Below are 27,707 nucleotides of genomic sequence, written 5' to 3'. Positions count from 1 at the left end.
CTTGTCAGTTCAAAATGTAAAAGCCTTCCCCTGCCCTTATAACTCTGCATATTTACAATTGGTAGAAAAACAGCCTGGCATGCTAAACATAAAAACCTCAATAGAAACATCTCTTTAATTAAAAAAAAAATTAGACAACTTTTTATGAACTACAATTTCAAAAGAAGAATATTTCAAACACAGGTGAAACAGGTGGTAACTCAGTAAGTTATCAAAACCAGAGAGCTACATCTTCAAAAAAAGAACGCCAGCTTCTGATTCAAAGATGGAAGCTGGGGGCTTCCCTGATGGCGCAGTGGTTAAGACTCCACCTGCCAATGCAGGGGACACGGGTTTGAGCCCTGGTCTGGGAGGATCCCACATGCCGCAGAGCAACTAAGCCCATGCACCACAACTACTGAGCCTGCACTCTAGAACGCACAAGCCACAACTACTGAAGCCTGAGTACCTACAGCCCGTGCTCCGCAACAAGAGAAGCCACCGCAGTGAGAAGCCCCATGCACCGCAACGAAGAGTAGCCACTGCTCAGCACAACTAGAGAAAACCCATGCACAGCAACAAAGACCCAACGCAGCCAAAAATAAAATAAATTAAAAAAAAAAAGATGGACGCTAACCTTCTTCACTCAGTCTCTTTACCTAGAATGGTTCTCACCCAGTTCCATTGCCACTGCTCCCAAAAGCTGCCCTAAGTGCTACTTTTCACTGATCATACCACCTAGTCTTTCATTTTCCTAAGTAGTCTAGATCACACCAATGAACATTTCAATATAAACTGACTGGTATTATATGCTGTTGCTTTTTGTATGTTAGTACTGCTACCTACTAATCATATTGCTCTCTTCATAAGGAGAAAATCTCTCATAAAATCTCTCTCAGAGCGCAAAGTGGATTCTCAATAAACATTGTTTTTTCTTTTCTCATCTCAGAAAAATGTGCTATCAGTTGTTTTTTCCCCAGCAGTAGGATCAGGTTTACATATACCATTCTCACAGTTCTTTTAGCTGGCCCAAAACTCCATTTATTTACAAAAAAGTTACTAATCTACAGCCATGTATGTCAGGGAGAAGCTAACAGAACTAACTCATCTAATACCACATGCTGGCAGAAAATACTATACAATTAAAACAACTGTTCAGCTCAGAAGGTATTAGCACAACATCCTTTTGTGAAGTATTATTATCTAGTTTCATCTGGATCTGCCCATGACTCTCTATTTCCTCCTTCAAACCCAGGTTCCTTACCCTGGTGTTAATTTCCTTAAAATGTGGCTATTTCTTCACTATATACTGGTAAAACAAGAAAAGGAATCATACCAACAGTATATTCTGACTCTGAATCTTAGAATATGTGAGGCAGAGAAATCATCTTATATATTCAGGCTGATTTTCTCATATTTTAAAACGAGGTTAAAGCTAGGCTGCATATTTCCCAAATTATTTCACAATCCTTATGAATTTTAAAAGTTCTAAGCTTTTTAATCGCTTGACATTGAGAAGTATCATAGCAAGTCAGGTTTGCATTATAAGCATTTCTCTAATCTAAAAGCCTGATACTGAGATGGAGGCGGGGGTTCCCCACATGTGAGGATGAGACTGAAGTTGGCACACAAAAGGCTGCTCCCTGAAACGATTATAATTGTCCACTACAGACCATGTCCTGCTTCTTTCAGAGGGCCATACCAGACTAGATATTTACAAAATAATGGTGGCAGGGTGGGGTGGGAGGACCTTTATAGGTATTGAAACTTTGCCTGTCTTGCTAATGTTTTCAACTCAGTGGGCCCAGAGAAGCTAGCCTCTGATGATCAACTGTATAGTGGTGCTGCTGATACTGCCAACCAGTACTACTCAACCCAGCTTTCTTTCTTATGGGAAGAATTCTTTGCAGCCCTAAGTAGGATGTCTGGCTATGAAGAGACTAAACCAGTAGAACTAAAAATATCCAAAAGATACAAACGTGATGTAAAGGATACTTTAAAGGGCTTTAACCAATAAGATTATTTAACCAATAAGATTTAAGATTACAAAAAGTTCTTCATGCCAAAAATAAAGAAAAAGACCAAAAACATGATCACACTGGCTCCTTTACTCTATTTATATTGGGTCACTGCTGGAGGGGCACAAGAGACTAACAAGAGCCACCATAATTTATACCATTGCTTTAATCTCTAAAGTATGTTGGAAACATAGCTAAGTGGTAAAGCCCAGAAACCATACTGCAATGGTCTCCCTATTATCTGTTCTGTAATAATGATTCTTAACCTTGTGAGGGGTCACTGATTCCTTGAGAATCTGAAGAAAGTTTTGAATTTTCCCCAGTAAAATGAATGTATACCAAGAATTTTGCATATAAACATCTACAGGTAAAAACTTACACACACCTAAGGAGTACAGGTTTAAGAATGTCTGCTCTAGGGCTTCCCTGGTGGCACAGTGGTTGAGAGTACGCCTGCCGATGCAGGGGACACGGGTTCATGCCCCGGTCCGGGAAGATCCCACATGCTGCAGAGCGGCTAGGCCCGTGAGCCATGGCCGCTGAGCCTGCACGTCCGGAGCCTGTGCTCCGCAACGGGAGAGGCCACAACAGTGAGAAGCCCGCGTACTGGAAAAAAAAAAAAAAAAAAAAAAAAAGAATGTCTGCTCTAGATGAAAAAATGAACGGAAGAAAAGCTACTAAAAGGCCATGACTTCAAGGAAAGAAACAACACAGGGAGTATAAAGGGACATCTGCTTTGACAAAAATTCACTAAGAATAAAAATGCACAGATCCACCTACTAGAGCAATGAAAATAAAAATAAAAATTAACAAATGGGACCTAATTCAACTTAAAAGCTTTTGCACAGCAAAGGAAACTACAAACAAGACGAAAAGACAACCCTCAGAATGGGAGAAAATATTTGCAAACGAAGTGATAGACAAGGGATTAATCTCCAAAATATACAAACAGCTTGTGCAGTCAGTACCAAAAAAACAAACAACCCAAACAAAACATGGGTGGAAAATCTAAATAGACATTTCTCCAAAGAAGACATACAGATGGCCAAAAAGCACATGAAAACATGCTCAACATCACTAATTATGAGAAAAATGCAAATCAAAACTACAATGAGGTATCACCTTACACTGGTCAGAATGGCCATCATCAAAAAATCTACAAACAATAAATGCTGCAGAGGGTGTGGAGAAAAGGGAACCCTGCTACACTGTTGGTGGAAATGTAAACTGGTATAGCCCCCATGGAGAACAGTACTATGGAGGTTCCTTAAAAAACTAAAAATAGAGCTACCATATGATCCAGCAATCCCACTCATGGGCATATATCCGGAGACAACCATAATTTGAAAAGATAACATGCACCCCAATGTTCACTGCAGTACTATTTACAAGAGCCAGGACAGAGAAGCAACCTAAATGTCCACTGACAGAGGAATGGATAAAGATATGGTACATATATACAATGGAATTACTCAGCCATAAAAAAGAATGAAATAATGCCATTTGCAGTAACATGATGGACCTAGAGATTGTCATACTGAGTGAAGTCAGACAGAGAAAGACAAATATCATATGATATCACTTATGTGTGGAATCTAAAAAAATGGTACAAATGAACTTATTTACAAAACAGAGAGAGAGTCACGTATGTAGAAAATAAACTTATGGTTACCGGGGGGAAAGGAGGGAAGGATAAATTGAGAAATTGGGATTGACATATACACGCTACTATACGTAGAACAGATAGCTAATAAGGACCTACTGTATAGCACAGGGAACTCTACTCAATACTCTGTAATGGCCTATATGCAAAAAGAATCTAAAAAAGAGTGGATATAGGTATATGTATAACTGATTCACTGTGCAGTACACCTGAAACTAACACAACATTGTAAATCAACTATACTCCAAGAAAATTTTTTTAAAAACGCATGTTTTCAAACTTGTACCAAATATTTCATTTACCTAATGACATATTATCTGGTTTCAAAAACAAAATAAAGTTCTTATCAGTTACATCTGCATATTTCTAAAAGAATATTTGTAAAGCCATATGCACAAAGTATCTCTGAATACCTACTTGTGCTCTCCTTTTCAGTTTGACTTTTCTTTGGAATTCGATATACCTCCTGCAAAAAATAAACCAAAAGAAGAGTTATCAGTGTGGAATGGAAGTGGTGATTGCTTTGAAGCTGAGTGATTTCACATGGCAACAAAGAAATGGGTAGGAACAATCTGGTATTTAATTATTCTCCAAAATTTTACTTATGTTTGGCTTTAAATAAAAATAGATCCTGGTCCCTTAAAAAACAAGTAAAAACATATAGCACAAATACATGTTTATTTCTAAACGTCTACCAGGCTTGTATGACCCCATTAGCCAAGTAGCAGACTAAGTAACTAAGACATTTTATTTCTGGCAGGAATACACCTCCTGATAATCTTAATTTCTATATGCCTTCTGCACATAAAATGAAGTCATCTATAGTTCCTTTACTGAGAGTATTCATATGAACAAGTCAAACATCTCACTTGCCATCCCTACTTAAGGGAAGAAAAGGTTAGTAATAACTCAGCTATATAAACACACTTCAGAAAAATTACATGTGTAAAGACAATTCCTGCTATTCAGCGTATTTTTCTATAAATACAGAATCAACTTGGCTAATGGCCAAATGTAATCTACTTTTATACTGCTGTTATTTTAAAAAAGGAAAGTTTTAGATCACTGTTGCTCTTCAAATACTACCTAATACTTTATCAAAATTGTTCTTGAGAAATATAAACTGTTTTTAAGCCTTGAGGTACCTTTTCTTGCTGTATGAATCTAAAGCCTAGAAACAATTCTGTTCCCTGACAATCTCTCACTGTTCTAAGTCCATCAAGTAGCTCTTGGGCACATACTTCCTTATCCAGTCACCTTGTTAAGTGGGCAAATGGCAAACCCACACATTCTCATTGGTGCATCATATAAAACCCTTCTTCAGAGTAATCTCATAATATCGACCACACCTATATGACCTGGTAATCCCATTTTTTAGGAATTGTACTCCAAGAAAAATCTTTCCACATGATTTTTGGTTCTAGCAGCATTTGTGGAAAACGAAATAACCCACATGTCACACAACTGAGGGAAGTTCAAGATGTAGTATTCACCTGCCATTAAAAATGCCAGTGTGGACTTTACAGACGCAGGGCAATCTGTATGAATGCATTATCTTATTTGAATTTCAAAACAACCCTATGAGGTTGTTATCTCCATTTTACAAATGGGAAAACTTACTTAAAGTTTAGCAACCTGCCCAAGGTTACAATGCCTTTTATCATCTGTACCAGATGACACAGTGGCAGTATTCTGGGAAGGAGTACCATTTTGGGGATTTATCCACAAATGTAGGTTAACATCCACCATCCCCCTAGCCTTTTCTAAGTAGAACTTCCACTACAGCTGGGATTCTCAATTCTGGCTGCAGAATTAAACCACTCCAGGCAACTTTCATAGATACACTATCCAAAACAAATTGAATCTAAAATTCTGGGAATGGGTCCCAGGCATCTGTATTTTTTTTTTTTTTTTTTTTTCGGTACGCAGGCCTCTCACTGTTGTGGCCTCTCCCATTGCGGAGCACAGGCTCCGGACGCGCAGGCTCAGCGGCCATGGCTCACGGGCCCAGCCGCTCCGCGGCACATGGGATCTTCCCAGACCGGGGCACGAACCCGTGTCCCCTGCATCGGCAGGCGGACTCTCAACCACTGCGCCACCCGGGAAGCCCCATCTGTATTTCTTAGAAGTTCCCCCAGATGATTCTGCTGTCCAGAGAAGGTGGACATCACTGAACTACTGGCTTCTCTTAACAGCCCTCACTCGTTCCTTCCTCACAAGGGAGAATTTGAGAGACAGAACTATGTATATCTGTCCTCAGCTCAGAGCCATCTGGGCTCTTTCTCCTCTTGGGCTGCTTCTGTCTGTAGAGAGGATACATTCCAATCTATTCCTCTGAGGGATGCCTGGAGTCGTCTAATTCAATGTCTACCTGTGGGTATGAATCAGGGATAAAGAGAGGAAGGACTTAACACTTTTAGCTCTGACTTCTCTATCCACCTCTTGGAGGGGTTAACAAACTCAGGAAAAAGAACGCCACTTATCAGCATCTACCCACATTATAGGGAAAAACAGGTATTCTGCTAATTTTAAAAGTTTGAAAATGACTGTTGCATTAGGTACTCTGTAAACCTAGGCACTCCAAAAGAGTTCATTCATGAAGGGTGCTCAGAACAGATGTTATCGAGGGATATCTGAGTCAACTAAGAATTACACAATTTTAACTTATTTAGTTTCTTTTGCAGAAGGTCTCAGCATTACAAGTATTCACTACAAACATTTATAGCAATTTATTACAGACCTCAAGTTTGGGACCCATTCTATGGTGGTGGTTAATATACCGAGAAAATGCTTCTCAAAGATACATTCTTAATCCCATTCAAAAGTTTAGAGCAACTGCTAACTAGAAAATGTATTCTGATCACTAAGTTGTACACATGAAACTAATATTGTATGTCAAACATACTTCAATTTAAAAAAAGGATTCAGGGACTTCCCTGGTGGTCCAATGGGTAAGACTCTGTGCTCCCAACGCAGGGGGCCCGGGTTCAATCCCTGGTTGGGGAACTAGAGCCTGCATGCATGCATGCCACAACTAAGAAGTTCGCACGCCGCAAGGAAGATCCAGTGCAGCCAAAATAAATAAGTAAATAAATAAATAATTTTTAAAAATTTTAGGTATGCTGATGTTCACAAAATGGCTGATTACTACTGATTAGTGACCAAGAGCTACTGACTATTAGAGTATGCCTAACACTATGGGGAAGTTCTATCAACATGCACCCAAGCACTTGGAATTACTAACATCCTCCTCTTCATATTGTCAAAGCTGTATACAAAATTTAAGCTGGAAACTAAGATTATATACTTTGAGGCCCTGAAATGCAACAGAATTTTTCCAAAGTCCCACAACAACAAAAAGTAAGAAGGAAGCAGCCCTATAAAGATTACTGTAACATTTCTTAGGATCATTCTGTCTTGTGAATAAATAGCAATAGTGTTAGCCTACATGATATGAAAATCTGTTTGGAATAATGTCACACCCGCATGGCACAGAATCCATTGCTGAAAATGCTATCTGAGTTGCCTTCATTCACACTAATCCTTTATCTAAATGGGAGATTAAAAAAATAAAATTAGAGGATAAGAGTTAGAAGTCCTACATCTCCTAACAGGTAGCCAGAAAGCAGGGAGAGAGAAAACTGAGGGTAAGAAAGTATATATTAAAAAAAAAGAAAAGTAAAGAAAATTTTTTAGAACTGAAAGACATATTAAGTCACCAGATAGAGAGGGCTCAGAGCACCTCCCACCACAAAGGAGTCGAAATGGTATCAAAATGGTATCAAAATAGCAACACTGTAAGCTGGAAAATGATGCAATGACATATTGAACATTTTGAAGGAAAATTTTGAAGGAAAATTTATTTCCAAATGGTAATTATATGATTTGCCAAACAAGAATAGAATAAAGGTATTTTTCAGAGTTATAAGGTCTCAAAATTTTGTCTACTAGAAGAGAATGTTAAAGACACTCCAATGTGGAGGGCCTAAAATTCAATATTCTAGATTGTGTGAAATACATCTCAAATTGTCTACAGTGTACATTGTACCATACTAGGTACAATAATTTATAAGACCTAACAATAATTCCTGACAGAGTGATGGAAAATCTTTCGAAAGTTACTGTAGATGAATTATCCAGCATTTAAATTATATAGACATAGATTAATAAATATATATATATAAATTCAACAACGGGGCATTCAAAATAGATCAAGTGTCCAAGCTCTACTTCTGTGCAAATAACTAAGCAGTGGTGGCTATTTAAAATAACACCTGCAAAAGATCTGAAGATGTCATTCTAACCTGTCATAATTTCAAAAAAAGTTATCTTCCAACAATACTGTCCCTAACTAAAAAGTTTAGTTATCTAGAAAGTGTTTTTAAAGCAACTGTTATAATTAGCAATAGAAATTTTTTAAATCACAAAAGGGGTACATGTTTTGACTATGGGTTACTTGAAAAATGATGAAGATGTTAACAGAAATGTACACCAAAGACAAAGAATCAGCTTATAAAACAAGATTATTAGCTTGAGTCTGAAGGGCAAGTGGAGGAGAGAGCCAAGAGAAGCCTGAAGGGACTTCCCTGGTGGTACAGTGGTTAAAGAGTCCGCCTGCCAATTCAGGGGACACAGGTTCAAGCCCTGTCCGGCAAGACCCCACATGACGCAGAGCAACTAAGCCCGTGTGCCACAACTACTGAGCCTGCACTCTAGAGCCCACAAGCCACAAGTACTGAGCCCACGTGTCACAACTAGTGAAGCCCGTGCACCTAGAGCCCATGCTCTGCAACAAGAGAAGCCGCCGCAATGGGAAGCCCGCGCCCTGTAACAAAGAGTAGTCCCTGCTCACCACAACTAGACAAAGCCCATGCACAGCAACGAAGACCCAATGCAGCCAAAAATAAATAAGTAAATAAATTTATTTTAAAAAAAGAGAGAGAGAAAGCCGAAAATATAGACCTAAAATTCAGGAAATAGGCTAAAGCAAGAGATCCACAATCTGGGAAAACCATAAGAAAACAATCGATATATTGTGTTACTGTCAGAGATTGCAAGAGAGAAGGTACATAGAGAAAAACAGGCTGACTTGAAGGAAAATGAAACTAAAAGGTGGAAAATCTTTAAACCTGATTCATACTGTAAGTTTTCCATTTCTTAATAAACACCTGCCAGCAATCTCACTTCTGGGTATGTATCCAAACAAAATGAAAAGCAGATCTCAAAAGAGATGCCTGACTCCCATGTTCACTGAAGCATTATTCACAATAGCCAAAATACAGAAACCACCTAAGTGTCCATCAAGAGATGAATGGATAGAGAAGCTATGGTATATGTATACAATGGTTATCATTCAATCAGGAGAAAGAAGGGCACCTTGCCATTTGTGACATGGATAGACCCTGAGGGTATCATGCTAAATGAAATAAGACAGAGAAAGACAAACACTGTACAATATCACTTATTATATGTAATCCAAAATAGCTGAACTCATAGAAACAGAGACTAAAACAGGGGTGAAGGGAGGTAGAGTTACAAACTTGGTCAAAGAGTTACCAACTTCCAATTATAAGATGAGTAATTTCCGGGGATCTAATGTACAGCATAGTGACACAGTTAATAATACTGTATTATATATTTGAAAGTTGCCAAGAGAATAGATCTTTAATATTCTCCCCGAAAAAAAGAAATGGTAATAATGCAGGTGTTAGCTAACACTATGATGGTAACCAGTTTGCAATATACATGTGTATCAAATCAACAGGTGTACACGTTAAACTTACACAATGTTAAATAAATGTCAGTTATATCACAATAAAGCTGGGGAGAAAAGAAAGGAATGTAGATACTAAAACAAAGGACCATTTTAACTCAAGAAATATTATATAGCTATGAGTTCGATGTTTTTGTCTTTACGGTATGTGAATCACTATTCCCCAAAAGCAGTTAGATTATATTTAAAGTACAGTAAATAGATTCTGAGTAAACAGATTCCCTTATGGGAAAAAGAAGTTCACTTTTAATTATACGGTTTTTATACTACCCATTTTTAGTTAAAAAAAAAACAACACTTGAAAAAGTTACCTACTGCTAATAGGTCACACTAAATGGGTCTAAACTGGGATGTTTTCTTCCAACAGTCTCAAAAAGTACTCTTTGGAAGTTTGTTGGCAAAGTACTCCAGCATATTTTTAACACATCTCAAATGATATAGACTCAAATAGAATAGACTGTAGTAAAAAACAGGATTAAAACAAAATTACAAACCAATACTTTTTCTGGAAAGTGTAAAAATTTAACACTGATATAGACTGTTCTTTAGCTAAACAAGACTTTGAGAACAAAGTAATTTACAATGAGAGTATAATTTTTTACCTTTTATTATATACAGATCAGATTATATATTCTGTAATAACAGATTTACTTTTTACAACTAAGACTACTTTTCCTTGTTATTAGCAAGTACAGATAAAATTGTGTAGTGTATGTGTCAAACAAATCTTTATTCCTAAATGACAGCAATACTAAGAACAAAAAAGAGAAAGAGACTCTGAGCAAGGTGCCATTTTTACAGCTGGAAGAGGAGATAAAAAGCAGCAGGAAGGGGGGTTACCCTGGTGGCGCAGTGGTTGAGAGTCCGCCTACGGATGCAGGGGGCAGGGGTTCGTGCCCCGGTCTGGGAAGATCCCACATGCCACAGAGCGGCTGGGCCTGTGAGTCATGGCCGCTGAGCCTGCGCGTCCGGAGCCTATGCTCCACAACAGTGAGAGGCCCGTGTACCGCAAAAAAAAAAAAAAAAAAGGCAGCAGGAAGGGACAGAAAGAAATGTGAAAGCAAAGTTATGCGATATGGAGGCTAGAAGTTAAAGTGCCAACTCCAGGTAAAAGGAATTCTAGGAGAGAAGGAACTTTTTTAGAAATAATGAAGATGAGTTTTCCAGAATTAAAGAAACATAAAATACCTTTGATTAAAAAGGCAAAGAGCATCAAATAAGAAACAAAGACTATGATCTAGCAATTCTGCATCTGTGTTTATCCATCCGTCCCCCACCCAATTTCATACTGGCTCATATAACGATATGTAGAAAATGATATCCATACAATGGAGTATTATTCAGCTATAAAGTGTAATTAACAACTGACACATACCACAACATGGATAAAGCCTGAAAACACTATGCTAAGTAAAAGCAGCCAGACACAAAAAGCCACAGATTTCATGATTCCATTTATCCTCATTATTCAGAGGTTCTGTATCTGCAAATTCACCAACTCACTAATTTGTAATCCCAAAATCAATACATGAGACAAAACTTCACCAACTCTTCCCCCCAAAAGATGAGTCAATTGTTGATATTTTTTGGTATACTTTTTCCAAATAATTAACTGATAACATGATGCAACATTCTTTTCCCAAGAGTATCTCAGAATCTTTTCATTACTTTTTCTGAAAATGCTTCTAGTACACTAGTGGTCTTATATATTTCCTTTACAACTTCAATATTATTTTACTGACTTTATGAAATCAGTGCATTTTAATTTCATAATAGGCCTGCCAACTTTTATAACAGTGAGACTGGCTGAAAAAGAAAATAACCCATTGGACAACGATACATGCTGATGTTAACTGAGAAGGGACCTTTGAATAAGAATTTTTTTAAGTGTTCAGTTCACTAATGTTTTTTGTCATAATTTTTGTTTCTCTAAGCAATTTTGAAACTGTGAAGATACTGAGAATACCATATACGTGTGTATATGTATATATGTATATATGAATGTTTATTTAGTTACATGTGAGAGATAAGCTTCTCCAAGATAACTGAATGTATTAGAAGATTTTTTTAAAACCCCATTTTAAACTCCATTTAAAAAAATCCTTTTTCCTAGGATTTTCAGGTATTTGTGAAGTTTCAGGGTTAGAAGCAAAGAAACCAAATATTTACATGAATTTACTGAACACTGAAAATCTAGAAAAAGAGGTAAGAACTCAGAGAAATAAAATGATAATAAATAAATAAACTCGGGAATTCCCTGGCAGTCCAGTGGTTAAGACTTGGCACTTTCACTGCCATGCCTTGGGTTCAATCCCTGGTGGGGGAACTAAGATCTTGCAAGCTGTGCGGTGCAGCCAAAAAATGACAACAGAAAAAACTAAGCTCATTTGGTTCCCATTGAAACCGTATGGCTTACAGACAAATCATCTTGGAAAATACATGGTTAAATCAATTCTGTTAGTCATTTAGGCTAAGGATATTAAAACACTTATATCTGGGTAATATCAGACTGTAAAGAAACCTGATTCACAATTCCACACACCAGTGCAGGGGTCAGCAAACTACACCCTAAAGTCTGACCTGCAGCCTGGTTCTTTAAGCGCCTCTTCAACCCCAGCTAAGAACGGTTTTTTACATTTTTAAGGAGAGGGAGAAAAGGGGAGGGAAGAAGAAAAAGGAAGGGGAAGAAAAAGGCAGAAAGAAGGGAAGAAGAAGGGAGGAGGAAACTGAGGCCTCACAGTCACATTTTAAATTTAAGTATTTTAATATTTACTATCTGACCTTTTACAGAAAAAAATTGCCAACCCTTGATCTAGAGAAATAGAAGCACATCTTTGGGTAATATATGACTGTCTTGGAACCTGATTCATAATTCTATATACTAGCATAAAGATTTTTAAAATCCATTTTCTTGATTAACAACAACAAAATTTAAAAAATGAACATACAACATATAACTTCAATGTCTATGGCCCTATACTACTCTAAGGTTAAAAAGAAAAAAAAGAAAAAGGAAGGAAGGAAGGAAGGAAGGAAGGAGGGAGGGAGGGAGGGAGGGAAGGAAGGAAGGAAGGAAGGAAGGAAGGAAGGAGGGAGGGAGGGAGGGAGGGAGGGAAGGAAGGAAGGAAGGAAGGAAAGGAAGGAAGGAAGGAATTAATTAATTACTGGGCAAATACTGATATGTAAATACCCTAGGCTCCTTTTCCCTCAGCATAATTCTGTGAAATGCTTTCAGTGGTAATGGTTCTATAACCCGGATTTAGCTTCCTTTAACAGAAGGAAGAACTGTACCTCGATCATCATACCCCTGTGAAGTGTTAAGAGTCTATGATTTTATCTCATAAATTGTATTACAAAAAGTGGGAGTAGGGGTATCTCCATTAGGTCACAGAGGTCCTGAGATTTGACTGGAAAAATAACTTAGAAGATAATACACATGTCTGGAAGTTTTATAAAATCACACACATGAGAGGGGCGGAGGAAGGGAGAGTAAGGGGAAAAGGGAGTAGAATAATTTTATTTATTCTTTTAAACCCCTGAAGAAACACTCTTAACTTCAGACAGCTGGGCTCCCAACAAACAAAAGATAATAAGATCCAATTTCAGTTTTCAGCCACTCAGAAAAATGGGCAAAGGATATGGACATAGTTCTTACAATAGGAAATATAAACGTAAATATATTCAATACTTCATGCATAAGAGAAATGCAAATTAAAACTATAACAATATTCCATTTTTGCCTATCAGTCTGACCAACATAAAGTTAGACAACACCTGTGTTGGCCAGGATGTAGTGAAACAGGCACTCTTACACATAAACATTGCTGATGAGAGTTAAACTGGTACAACTATGAAGAGAGATTTGGCAGTACCTATCAAAATTACAAATAACACAGACTATGACTCAGATACACAACTTTTAGTAATTTATCCAACATATATATCCCACATATGTGAACATGTTCAAAAAGTTACTTGCTGCTAAGCTAAAGAAAATAATCAACCTAAATGGCCGAAATAGAGGACTGATTAATATATGATTATGATAAACTGACTATGGTATATTTATACAATAAAATACTATGCAGTTATGAAAGATAAATTCTTCATAAACTGGTATGAAATAATCTTTACAATATATTAAGTAAAAAGGAGCTAAACAGTGGTGCCAGCTTTGTAAAAAAGGCAAAATATATACACATAATATGCACAAATTATCTCTAGAATGCTAACAACAAACTAGTTGTATTGGTTGCCTCCAGGGAACAGGACACGGGGCAGGGTTAGGAGTGAAATGTTGCCTTTTGCAGTATGCCTTTTGAATTTTGTCGTGTGCAGGAATGGTCTATTTTAAAAATTAAAAGAAAAGGTAACATGCCTCAGAAGCAGCCCTAGACACAGTACCAAAAGACTTCTGTGCATTGTGACTGCATTCAAGGTAAAGAATGAGGGGCTGTAAAGTCTCAGGCAAAGGCCTAAGGAACATGGGGATTCCCAAGGCAACTTCTAAATACTATTTAGCAAGTACCATACCTTAAAAAGCTTTCCTAGTTCACTGACATTCAGTTTATTTTTTATTTTTAAAGGAAGGCATCCGGGGTGCTGGTAATATTCCATTTCTCTCTCTTTTTAAAAAAATAATAAATTTATTTATTTATTTTTGGCCACACTGGGCCTTCATTGCTGTGCCCAGGCTTTCTCTTGTTGCAGCAAGTGGGGGCTACTTTTCGTCGTGGTGCGCAGGCTTCTCATTGCGGTGGCTTCCCTTGTTGCGGAGCACGGGCTCCAGGCGTGTGGGCTTCAGAAGTTGTGGCACGCAGGCTCAGTAGTTGTGGCTTGAGGGCTCCAGAGTGCAGGCTCAGTAGTTGTGGCGCACAGGCTTCGTTGTTCCGCAGCAAGTGGGATCTTCCCAGACCAGGGCTCGAACCCATCTCCCCTGCATTTGTGGGTAGATTCTTAACCACTGCGCTACCAGGGAAGTCCCTGCCATTCAGTTTAAACTTGTCCCCCCAAATTCCTCCTTCTCTAGCCTTACCCACCTTGAGTCTAATTCAAAAACTCTACCTTAACAACACTCGGTTTTATTCAACACGCATCTAAAATGTGCCAGGCTTCCACTAGTACTGAAGCACAAGGTGAACACCTGACACATGTGCCTGCTTTCAAGGCCTCCCCAGCCCAGTAGTAAAATATGTGTGTAGAAAAATTAAAGTTTTATTCTGGTAAGTAATCACTGAAGAATAATCAAGGTCATGATGATTAAATGTTTCTCAAATTTCAGATTTCTGTTTTCTAGGCAAGTTAATTCCAAATCTAAGATTTTCTTTTACACTTTCAAATTTACCTCCCTATAATTTTTCTAATTAAAACATAAAAATCACCACAGCCCTCCAAGAGACTTCACTGAAGTTATATGTTGCACTAGTCAATACAACGCTGCAGCTAAGACCATCCAGAAAACACTTTTTGGACCACAATTCGTTCTTTTCCCAACCCACATATATACACACCCCTGTTTGAGAAACTGCTCATATTTGTGGACCCTTGCCCCAGAAAACCCCACAGTTTTACATATGATTTCAAGCGTTCTGAAAATCCCTTGAAATTCAATCATAGATCACAGGTTGATCTCTGCAGCATTAAGGAAAAAAGATACTTGAACAAAACACTAAAATGATAATTTCTATGATTTAAGAATGAATTTGAACTTATTACAGTTATTAAAACAGAAACAGATTGAGAGAAGTCTGAAAAGTATTCAGCAAAGATACATAATTGCATGAACTGTCTAGCAAGGACGTAGCAATCACTATTTGCTGGATCAGAAAAAGGAATGGAAAGAACATAGGATTAAATCAGAAGATAATTTTCAGCTGTGTCATTTAAAGTTAAGTTACAAACTCATGGGCCTGTTTGTTTCCCTTTTACAGTTGATAAAAACACCACCACTTACTTTACAGGGTTGTAAAGATTACATGACACTCATTCAAGTATTTTCTGACCACCTATCAAATAAAATATACACATTATGGATTCAAGAAGAATCAGGACTTCCCTGGTGGTCCAGTGGTTAAGACTCCGTGCTTACGGAGGGGCGTGGGTTCGGTCCCTGTTCAGCGAAGATGCCACATGCCATGGTGTGCGGCCAAAAAATTAAAATTTAAATTAAAAAAAAATAGCAGCAGTGTGGTACCATGGAAAAAGAAGGACCTTCTTCACTTCATCATTCAAATATTTATGAAGTACCAAACTACATAGTACTCTCTCACAGTGCCCTGAGGAGACTCAAGTGACCAAGACAGACACAGTCTCTGCCTCTGCACAATGTACAATTACGAAATGTTATCTCCTATGATTGGAAAGGATGTTATGGGAGCATAAAGAAAAGGCAGAATACTCTGTCTTGGAGGAACAGGAATGGTTTTCAGGGGAAAGGATGAAACTTAAATGAGAGGAGACATCTAAACAAAAGCAAGTCTTCTCAGAAACAAGTCAATGAGAGAGTGTGTGTGTGTGTGTGAACATTAATAGCACTGTCCCTCTGGTAGGCCAGAAACTCTTGAGGTGAAAATGCATACATAAATAAGGTCATGGCATGGTATGCAAGCCTTGTTAAGAAAAATGGGTTTAACTTAACAATGTAATGAGGAACCATTTAAAACTTTTAAATAGGACTTTGACATGAACAGATGTACATTTCCAAAAAGATCACTCTGGATACTGAATGTAGCACAGATTGTAGGGGGCACAGAGTAGTCATTCACTATTATTAAGTGGTAACTTATTACAACCATTACTAAAAAGATACCATGATAAAAGTAACTCTTACTACCAACGATTAAGGAATGGTCTCTGCCCTTGAAGATCTCATGGTCCTGTGAGGAGAAACAAGCATCTAAGCAAGTAATTTTAATAACCTGTTAAGACTGCTACCACTGTATAGAAATACAGAAAAAGGAATGATGGATTAGAAAATCACCATTTGTTAACAATCAGAGTTGTACAAGATTCAGGCAAATTCACAGGATGGATAAATTACACAAAAGAGTATTTATTATTTCCAAAGGTGCTCCTATATTATACTCTTTAATTATAAAGGGGAAAATAGTGACTTTACATTGGAGAAACCTGGCAGACACCAACTCAACCAAGTGACTGAAGTTGACAATGCCAGTAATGGGATAAACGAACATTCCAAACAGAACTTCAGACAAACCCAAATTGAGGAATATTCTAAAAAATTTAAAAATATTCAAAAATGTGAAGTTTATAAAAGCCAAAGACTGAGGAACTAACTATTGCAGATTAAAGGATACTAAAGAGATACAACTCAATGTAAATAATGCTTGATCTCAGGTTAGATTCTGGATCAGAAATTTTCTTTTTTCTATAGAGGACATTATGTGCACAACTGGCAAAATCTGAATGAGGTCTGTTTAACAGATTAATAGTATTGTGTCACTGTAATTTGCTGATTTTGATAAGTACACTGAAGTCATAAAGAAGAATGTCCTTGTTTTTAGGAAATACACACTAAAAATATCTAGGCGCAGTGGGCATGATATCTGTAACTTATTCTTTAAAAGTTAAAAAGAAATTAAGAGAAAATGTTAAGGTAAATTTGGTAAAATGTTAACACTGGGGAATCTGGATGAAGGGTTTAGAGGAATTTTTAATGTTTTTAACATACATCTGTCACTGGATGTGTATTACATGAAGAATACATAAAGAACAGTATTCTTGCAGTTTTCCTGTAAGTCTGAAATTACATCAAAATCAAAAGTTAAGAACATTAAGAAGGAAAATTTATATATTTTCATTATGGTTATATATAAAACTAGATTATACCAACTTATCTGTACTCGAAAAGTCTCTTAAGTTTCCGACTAACTTGATCATGGTCCTGAGGGAAGAACGACATTCCTTACAGGTGTCTTCTAGCCCAGTAACTCTATAATGTATATACTCTCCCACTTCTCAGATAGTCCTATATCCAAATCACTTAAAGTAACTTTTCCTAAACAGAGTCAAGACTTTTTTTTAAAAAAAAGTAACTTCATGAGGTATGGAAACATGGTCATTATGTCTTTAGGGAAACAGAATTAAGAGCTCACCCAAAAGAATAAAGTGTCACAATGACTTCATTCAAAATCAGAATGTTTAGAGCAGCCAGATTCTGTACTTTATCATTTAGATTAGGTGTTGGCAAACTTTTTCTGTAAAGGACAAAGCAGTAAGTATTTTAGGCTTTGTTGGCCATCCAGTCTGATGCAACTACTCAACTCTACCAGTGCAGTGCAAAAGCAGCCACAGACGTATGTAAATGAACGAACTTGGCTGGGCTCCCCCCAAAACTTCATTTACGAAAAAAGGCAGCGGGGCAGATTAGGCCACCCCATAATTTAGATGAAAGTATTATCTGATAATAAAGAAACCAGGCTACTAATAAGTTTTAGACCATGGTTGCCTTTTATCAAATGAGATTCTTATAACAAAAATTCAATGTAGTGGTACCTAAAATAGTGCTCTTTGGGGGCAATTCTGTATTTTACACAAAAGGATAAGTAATACTGATCCTTTTGGATACAGAATAATGTCTACTAAGGATTTTGAAATTTATTACAGAAATTCAGGGCACATCATTTCATTTTGAAATGTTGCATAGCAGATTTCACATATTACTTAGGAACCAAAATTTCAAGCAGTGACTCAAAACTTGTTTTATTTTTTTTGACCACGTGGCTTTTGGGATCTTAGTGCCCCGACCAGGGATTGAACCCAGGCCCCCAGCAGTGGAAGCCCAGAGTCCTAACCACTGGACCACCAGGGAGTTCCCCAGACTCAAAACTTTTCAGTTGGGTAACTCTCTGAATTATTTAAAACTTCTGTAGAGAGTTCAATGCTTAACTTTCTAGGAAAATAATATGTTTAATTAAAGATAATGTCTCGAGATAAAGATGAAAAAGATAATAAGGATGGTTCTTAAGAAAAGTCCAACTTATCACATGTACAAAATGTCCCTAAATCATCTAATCCAGGTGTAACTGTAACTACTCAGACTTCACTATAAGGAGACACACATCCTGTAACCTAAGTGTTTATAAGAGAGGCTCTGGAATCACTAGCCATCACAATCTCTCAGCTGTTTAATTGCAACTGAAACTGCCAAATTCATGGGAACCTTACCTCTTCTTCTCATGATCCAAATGAAGATTTTCCAGTCAAGTTTATAATTAATCATCACTTATAACCAGCTGTTTTGCCCTGTGAAGTGTCGGGTATATTTTCAGCAAGAGGGGTGATGTACAGTAATTCCTTTTACAAACAGAAATATATGCACATGTCCCTGCTGAAAATGTAGCCTAGTTAATTTGCATGTGAAAATGAATACATGCTCATGTGTAGCAATGTGCTAAGTGATGTTTCTTGTTGAGGTCTACTTTAGGAGTAAAAAATGTGTAAGCCTTGTGGAACCAAGGCAGTGGTCCTGTGTATAGAGGTATAGAAAAAGTAGCTCACTTAATCCTTTCTCGCCAGGAGTCGGGATTTTCCCAGAACGACATCCATTGTCGGCAATGGACGCACCAAAATAACGCCGGTGCCAGTGAGTTAACCACCTCTGTCCTCTTTTCACCTATTATATTTTTCATGCATCATCCAACTTCCCAACCATCTTCCTGTTTTCTTCACAGAATGCACGCTAGGTTCTTGTTTTTCTTCAGCACGAAGTTGAAAATGGAGTTGAGAAAAGGAGACACATGGTCAGCTGGTGATGTTAACAAGCTCCTTGCTGCCCTGAGAAGCTAGATGGAAATGGTTCAAGTTACAAGGGGGATCATCATCAGATCTGGGAGGACAAAGAGTAATTCATGAAGCTTCATTCCCTTCCCTCCCACCCTCTTTCATTTACTGATGATCCCTATAGTCTGCCTTCACAGCAAAATCAAGATTAAGAAATCTGAAGCAACCTCTTTCAGTTCTTCACTCCATCCAGTATGTAGAAAGGACAAGTGGAACACATGTCCAGCAATGTTACAGTGGCCCAGGAAGGTCAGGGAAGCTTGGAGTGGCTAACATAACCACAATCTTAGATAAATGCTTTTTAGTATAATCTTGAAATTAACATCAGCAACTAACACATGCTTGGCAACAGGTGCTTAATAAAGGTTGGTTGAATAACACATTTTCTTTTCTGCCAACATCTACTTGAACACACAGGTGGAAGTCAGACAGAAGTAGTTAACTCTTTCAATGCCGGGAATAGGATGGATATATAGTAATCACATCAAGTCAAGGTGTTTCTCTAAAACATGTTCAAATTATGGGTTCCCTAGCTGAAGTATATTTTTTAAGGACAACTATAACCGGTTTTGAAATTAGAACCATGGTGAATGTTAATTAGAATGATAGATGAATTAAGAACCCCAGCATCAATGCGTAACAAAACATCACAGTTCAGGAAAGCAAAAACATTTCTCAGTAATGCAATTCTAGATGGGTAATGATTCCAGAGCAAACTATAAAGTTTGAGGAAGGAGAATTTTATTTAATAACTTCCTTGATGCTAAGAATTGGGATAAATCCAAAGTATGAACGTTAAGAATATATTTTAGGTACAAATAAAATTTTAAACCTCAAGTCAAGAGGATCATCAGTCTACATAGTACTGTGCAACCACTTTGATCTTTCAGATAGGAGTGAAGAGGACAAGCAAGGGAAGAAATAATTTTGTAGGACTCAGAAACATTTATGTCTGGAGTGTGAGTTTAAAGTACCAGTTATATCTAATTGAGTTAAGGATATTCCAGAGAATAATTTATATCATTACAATTATAATTTAAAAAACTATCATACAGAGAAACAAAAACATTTACTTATTTCAGATTTTAAGAAGAGACAGGTTTTTAAGAAATTAAGATGATTATGTCTTTTTTTTTTTTAATTACGTCAACCAGAGCCTTCTCAGGCAAAAGTGAACTACTAGGTCTACAACCCCCCTCTCTATAAAACTATGTCTGTAAGGTCTTTTCTACCTTCACCTGAGTGTCTGTCTCCATTTCCACCTTCCTTACTGAGCCAATCATAGCACAGGCTCTACTAGCAGTCTCCAAACACAAGAGGGACTTCGTCCAGGGACTCCTGTGCCATCACAAAGCAGGCCTTAAATAAAGGTTCACACAAAGGACTGTCCCAGCAGGTCTTTCAATTAATTGCAACTCCAGTTCCTGCGTTCACATGTTGTATCATAAACAGATTTACTCTGAATCTTTCCTTTTATATTTATAAAAAGGTCAGATTTCAAATAATAAGGCTGAGTTTATGCTGAACTGTAGGTGATCAAAGAGTAGCATGAGTAAGAGCTCAAATGGGTAAATGAGAGCTGAAACCACACCATACTTAAAGAAGGGTCTCAACACAGTAAATTACAAATGCAAAAATAAGCACAGTGCACAACCAACCAACTACTCATTCTGCTCAGTATAAGGATAGTTCCCTATGGGTCAAATGGTAGGATATAATGGGTGAACTTTGTAGTCATAATTGGGAACAGAGAAGACTCAGGTGTCCATTTTGCTGCAAATCTGTATTCTTGGTTTATCTGGTTGCTTCACCTCTGGCGCAAGAAAGAAGGAACAGAAAAACAGAGGCTAGGTAGTAACCTGTTCCCACAGAGTCCTCAAGACCTGGATCCCAGGATCCCACTTACAATCAGAATTTGCCACATCTCTCCTAGGCTCATCCTGTTATTCACTTCTGTGTTTATCCAAGACCCAGACTGGGTTCTCTGCAAAGAAAACCCTGCATATCATGCTATATACTTTAACAAGTGATTATGCAAGTATTAGATGTAAGGGTTCCAGAACTCTGTATTTTTCTTCTCGATAACATCTTCTGGCCAGAAAAATAGGCATTTAAAAGTAGGCCTATTTCAGAAACAATAATAAAACTGAATATGAACTAGCTCCATATAATGTTGTTTTACTGGAACAGGTATTTACGTTCAATAGTTTTTGTTTGTTTTTGTCATGAGACATTCCACCAAGCTAACAAGCATGATTCTATAGCTTTATATGTTCAATCATTTTTGATGAAAAGTTGCAAAATTACCTTGGCTTCCAATTAATTTTATTTTTAATTAATTTCTAGTTAATCCAATAAATTAATTTCCAATTATTTTAAACATTCATTTTTTTCTTACATAGGCTCAAATGTAGAATCCATATTGGTTACTAAAAGGATTTTTGTTTTTAATGTAAAGACCACTTGAATGACTGAATTTACTGTTGTGATATACCTTTGTAAACAAGGAAAAGGGGGATGTTTGTATATTAGTTTGGCTGGTATTTCTGGCCAAGGTTTAAAAGACATTATTTATTTATAAAGACATTTATAATTAGCTGACAGAGAGATAGTATTCCATTTTTCAAAAATACACATAGCTAGAAAAGTAGGTAATTCGACTGAAGGTTTATAGAACTCTAAACCTGGGTAATTCAGGTTAAAATGAACAGAAATGTTTTCTTACCTTTAGGTCTTTCCAACTGTCCAGGAGCTTGGTGGCCAAATCACTTATATCTACTGTTTTATCTGGCTGTTCCTGGCTCCTCTCACTCTCCACATCAGATACACCCTCCTCTTCATCTTGGGATGGTGTTTCCTCAGCAATAGGTTCATCTAGTTTTGTGCCATTGCTCTCTTTAGGCTCTATTTCAGTGTCAGCCTCTGGTTCAGATGTGGGTAGCTTAATGGCCTCCACAGCAATTTCACTATCAACTTTAGATTCAGACAGCTGTTGTGTGAGTAGCTGTTGTGACTGTAACTCTTCCTCTTCTTCTACAGGGACGTTTTCTAACTGGTCAAGGTCCTCTTTGCCATCCTTGCCTTCTAGCTCGCTGGTAGCATCAGAGATTGCACTGTCCATGCTATTTTCACTTATAATTTTAAGTCTGCGAAACATTAGCTTCTTGGGGGTGTCTGTATCAGCTTCTATGCTCAGTTTGGTGGAAGGATCAGGTGTGTTGAGCGGTGTGTGAGCACGTGATGTATTCTCGCTAGAATACCCATCTCCTTCACTCAGCTGAGGGACAGCAGTCTTGGTTTGAGACCAACGTTGAATAATAGGAAGTACTTTGCTTTCCTCCAACATATTTTTAGTAGGAATGGGTAAATGTTCCAAAGTCTTTATAATCTGATTAAACATAATTTAAAAAAAAAACAAACATCACTTTGTACAGTTGACTTTCCAAGCCTCTCCATGGGACTCAGATCAATTCTGCAGAAGCAGTGCTTTTTTTACTGTCTTATTAAATTAAGACCTAAATCTTGTAACCACGGACGGATTTAAATGTCATAATATTACTTTCCTCTAGTATGGAAGGAAAAGTGTTTGATTTTTTATTTTTTTGGCTGCACCACGAGGCATGTGGGATCTTAGTTCCCCAACCAGGGATCAAACCCGTGCCCTTTGCAGTGGAAGCTGAGAGTCTCAACCACTGGACCGCCAGCGAAGTCCCAGAAAAGTGTTTTAATAAGCCTGACCAGCAAGAATAAAAAGTGAAGCAGGTGACTGCTCACACATCAAAATAGGACTAGTGTAATTAATATTCTCCACCAGTAGTTCTCAAACCCAGGTAGATTTTTTAAAAATATAAACACTACTGGACCTCATCCTGGGTATGTTTTTCTAAAAAGTTTCCCAAGTGACTGTGATAAAGGCTTGGGAACTAAGCAACAATATATATTTAAATGTCTTGCATACAAACAAAAAATGCATATATTACTTAACCTCCTTAGCCGTTGACAAACAGCTGTCTAGCAAAGAGAAACACTCTCTTCATTCTGAGATAACCACCCCCATCCCACACTCTGAAATCCAAGAATTTCCTCCAAAGTACTCCCTCAGTGTAGTCCTACAGAAACCCCAAGGCTCCCCCAACTCCTACTTATTGCTGAATCTCCTGGGAGAAGGATGGAGGCAAGACAATCACTCATTTGCCCACTCACGTTTTTGTTTTTAAAAGTATATTATTAAATGACTTGGGGATTATATTAGCACTTATGATTAAAAAGAACTACATTTAAACCAAATTAGAAAATATTGTGTATTTCATGGGACGGTATAAATATAACAATTCCACTAACGACATGGTCAATGAACATCTATTTAGATCTTTTAAAACAATTTACTCCTCAAAATGTTCTTACTCTTGTCATCCAGAATTCAGCTCCTTCATAATTTTTTAGAACCCCAGAATTTAAGTTCCATATGGTTTCCTATCTTTTTAAAATTATGGTTTTAGCAACACACTGGATCTTTCACTTAACTATGATACTAGTATATCTTGCTCTTGCAGTTCCCAACTATGTAGTACTAAGCTTTAAAAGATACCATAGGGAAAACCACTGGGCAAATTCACTTCCAGCAAGGTGTATGTAAAGTTACAGTTATAGGAATGATATTGGGATGATAAAATGATGTAATTATTTAATATGAGTGGTAAATATAGTGCTAAATTCATTATCACTGATATTATCACAATACCCTCAACCTAAATAATAAATACGGTGGTTTTAAGAAACAAACAGGTCAGCTGAATGTGAACTGACCTCTTCCTGAAGCTTCCGGTTACTTTCCCGGCCATCACCTAGTTCTGCCATCCAGATCCACAACAAAGACAGCCCATGACGTTCCAGAAAGGACTTCAGGCAAGACTGTGAATGTGTATTCTTCCATGGGGGAAGCAAAGCAGGATGCAGTGTATTGGGGGATGGGAGGAGGGAGACACATAATACCAGAGAGAGCATTAAAGAGGGCCCACAGAGAGGACTAAAGAGTTCATTTATATTCAAAAAGAAACCTAGAAATTTTATTTTGACTAATCTACTAGAACTGTGCAATTAATAAATGCTTTAAAGTCAGAGATTATAATCTTTTTTGATACTTAAAATGTCAACCTGGACGTTACTAAAGTTCAAATTTTGAAGGACTAAGAAAAAAAATTATATTCACCATTTTTACTGAAAAAGCTAAAACTATAAAAAAATCTAAAAATCTTTTCTTATTATCCAACTTCTTGTGGAATATTTAATAAACTGGAGTAAGTATGATTACTGTTAAAATTCCTTGCTTTGAGATCCTGTGGTAAAAATGGCCTTGCCATGCTAATAATCAAGTGGCGGTGGGGAGAGACCCTCTATCAAGTGTCATGAATTCTTACACATACAAAAAAAATTCCACCATGTTCTTTGACTAGAGAGAAAACACACAATATCTACTAATAGATTAAATGATGCTGTACTCTTAAGACATTTTTAAGAGTACAAGTTTTCAAAGTCATATAGAACTCACATATCCATTTTAAAAACGAGTAACTCTTCTCGTATCAGAATTATTCCTTTTCCATTCATCATTCTGGATTGTAGTTTAAATGTCCCACCTCAAATTCAGAAATAAAAAATAAATTAATATCAAAGTGTTCACCTGGATGAGCTTGAGACAGGTAAGTTTCTGTTCCAAAGTTTCAATTCTAACCATTAGCCGGGATAAGCTGAGCACCTGGTTTTTATCAGAGAGACCCTCACCATTCTCCATCAGAGCTTCTAGCTCTCCATCCACCTGCCACAGCAAGGAAAAATATATGGTTATAGATGACAACAAAAACAACAACAAAACCCCCAATAATCTAAGAATCAAACAATCTGAAAAGATGCTCGACCTCACCAATAATAAGGAAAACTAAGACCACAGTAAGAAACCATGTTACACTCACTATAAGAAGTCTGATAAAATCAAGTCTAGGCAAAGATGTGGGTCAAAACAAACTTTTGTACACTGCTAATGAAAATATAAATTGGTATGATCAATTTGAAAAGCATTTCATTCAATCATCAAATATTTACCAAGAACTTATACATCAAGTATAGTTCTAGGTGCTGAAGACATTGCAATGAAGCAAAACAAAAAAATCTGCCTTTGTAGGAGGAAGAAAAATTATATTAGGTGAGAAGTATGTCAGAAAAAAAAAGTATGTCAGGGCTTCCCTGGTGGCGCAGTGGTTGAGAGTCCGCCTGCCGATGCAGGGGACACGGGTTCGTGCCCCGATCCCGGAAGATCCCACGTGCCGCGGAGCGGCTGGGCCCGCGAGCCATGGCCGCGGAGCCTGTGTGTCCGGAGCCTGTGCTCCGCAACGGGAGAGGCCACAGCAGTGAGAGGCCCGCGTACAGCAAAAAAAAAAAAAAAAAAAAAAAGTATGTCAGAAAAAATAAAGCATTGAAATAAAGCTTGAAAAATAAAATATTTGTATCCCCTATGCCTAGCCACTGTACACCTAAGAATAAACCCTAGAGAAACTTCTGCACACGTGTACTCTGAGAATCAGAAGAATGTTCATTGAACAGACATTCATAAGAGCAAAAAACTGCCAACAACCCAAATGCCTGTGGCCAGGCTGGATAAACCGGCATGTTCACATAATGGCATATACCACAATGAAAGAAATCAAGTGCAGCCAAATGCAACAAAAATTATCAATCTTAGCAAACATAATGCTATGTAAAAAAATAAAGTTACAGAATATTGTATGAATCCGTTTCTCTGCACCTCAAACAAAAATTTTTTATAGATACATCTGAAAAGTCTACTTTAAAATGGCAAGGGGGACTTCCCAGATGATGCAGTGGTTAAGAATCCACATGCCAATGCAGGGGACACAGGTTCAATCTCTCATCCAGGAAGATCCCACATGCCGCAGAGCAACTAAGCCCGTGGCCCCAACTACTGAGCCTGTGCTCCAGAGCCCAAGAGCCACAACTACTGAGCCCACATGCCACAACTACTGAAGTCTGCACACCTAGAGCCCATGCTCCGCAACAAGAGAAGCCACCACAATGAGAAGCCCACATACCACAATGAAGATTAGACTCCGCTCGCCGCAACTAGAGAAAGCCCATGCGCAGTAACAAAGACCCAACGCAACCATAAATAAATGAATGAATGAATGAATGAATGATTTTTTGTTTGTTTGTTTTTAAAAAGGGGCAAGGGAGGTAAGCCACAAAATTCAAAATGGTGGTATCCTCCAGGAGCTATAAGCAGAGAGAAGGAAGCAGAGAAGTGCTCAAAAGCACATATAAAGTATAATTATAGGCTTTATAACTTACATAAATTCTTTGTTCCAAAGATATTAAATAATAGAGAACAACAGCAACAAAAATCAAGGTTCCAAAGCTTGTTTTCTAGCTGTGTTGCAGTAGTTATAAAAGATATAAAGACACCCTCACAGGGCTTCCCTGGTGGCGCAGTGGTTGAGAGTCCGCCTGCCGAGGCAGCGGACACAGGTTCGTGCCCCGGTCCGGGAAGATACCATATGGAGCAGAGCGGCTGGGCCCGTGAGCCATGGCCGCTGAGGCTGCGCGTCTGGAGCCTGTGCTCCGCAACGGGAGAGGCCACACAGTGAGAGGCCCGCGTACCGCAAGAAAAAAAAAAAAAAAGACACCCTCACAGAACTTACTATCGCGGAGATAAAATTAACTCATATGAAAACGAACAATGATATAAATGTTAATGGTAAATGTTAATGTTAAAAAACCTAAGAGGTCCAAGATGAAGGGAGTGCTTAAAATGAGAGTCACCAGAGGGCTTCCCTGGTGGCGCAGTGGTTGAGAGTCCGCCTGCCAATGCAGGGGACGCAGGTTCGTGCCCTGGTCCGGGAAGATCCCACATGCCACAGAGCGGCTGGGCCCGTGAGCCATGGCTGCTGAGCCTGCGCGTCCGGAGACTGTGCTCCGCAATGGGAGAGGCCACAACAGTGAGAGGCCCGTGTACCGCAAAAAAAAAAAAAAAAAAGAGAGAGAGTCACCAGAAATGAATTCACCGAAGCGGGGTTAGAAATAGGTAAGATAAATACAAGAGGAGGGAGGAGGGAGGAGGGAGGAAGCAGAAGGAAAAGTCTGAACAACCTGAAATGGAAAATTATGACAGTGCATACTATGCTCAGCCTGGCTGGAGTGGATAAGGTGCGGTGAGGAATTGAGAAAAATCTTATCAAAAAGAGGACTGGTGTTAGAAGATGTAATATAAAAGAATCTGGATTTGATGACACTAAGTAAGAGAGCTCTATTACTGAATCCCAAAAAGGGAATAATATGATCAAAATGGAATTTGAGAATAATTAGTCTGACAATAACAGGATGAAATCTAGACAAAATAGAGATTGAAGGAGAAGAGATATAAACGATAGCATTAAATCAGCTTGACATGAAATGATAAAAGTAC

General features: G+C 37.9%; 1 protein-coding gene across 4 annotated transcripts in view; it reads right to left on the bottom strand.

Moving 5' to 3' along the window:
* Positions 1–27,707, bottom strand: part of SETD2 (SET domain containing 2, histone lysine methyltransferase) — a 120,869-nt gene that overhangs the window by 31,392 nt on the left and 61,770 nt on the right. The window contains exons 10-14 of one of the 4 annotated variants that reach the window (XR_014295471.1): positions 24,915–25,049; positions 24,041–24,160; positions 21,960–22,622; positions 18,953–19,236; positions 4,078–4,126 (exon numbers count right to left, since the gene is read on the bottom strand). Coding sequence is in view for 2 of the 4 variants with exons in the window: in XM_082637943.1 (XP_082494069.1) it covers positions 19,120–19,236; positions 21,960–22,622; positions 24,041–24,160; positions 24,915–25,049 (1,035 nt within the window). In the remaining 2 variants the exon portion in view is untranslated. Of the gene's footprint in view, positions 1–4,077; positions 4,127–16,360; positions 19,237–21,959; positions 22,623–24,040; positions 24,161–24,914; positions 25,050–27,707 lie in introns of those variants that run through there. The other 3 variants (XR_014295472.1, XM_082637942.1, XM_082637943.1) reach the window with 3 other exon arrangements.

The sequence above is a fragment of the Mesoplodon mirus genome (assembly GCF_964341445.2).
Source record: "Mesoplodon mirus genome assembly, chromosome: 12".
Lineage (NCBI taxonomy): Eukaryota > Metazoa > Chordata > Mammalia > Artiodactyla > Ziphiidae > Mesoplodon > Mesoplodon mirus.
The sequence above is the reverse complement of the archived record's forward strand: the minus strand, read 5'-3'. Positions and strand labels throughout refer to the sequence as shown.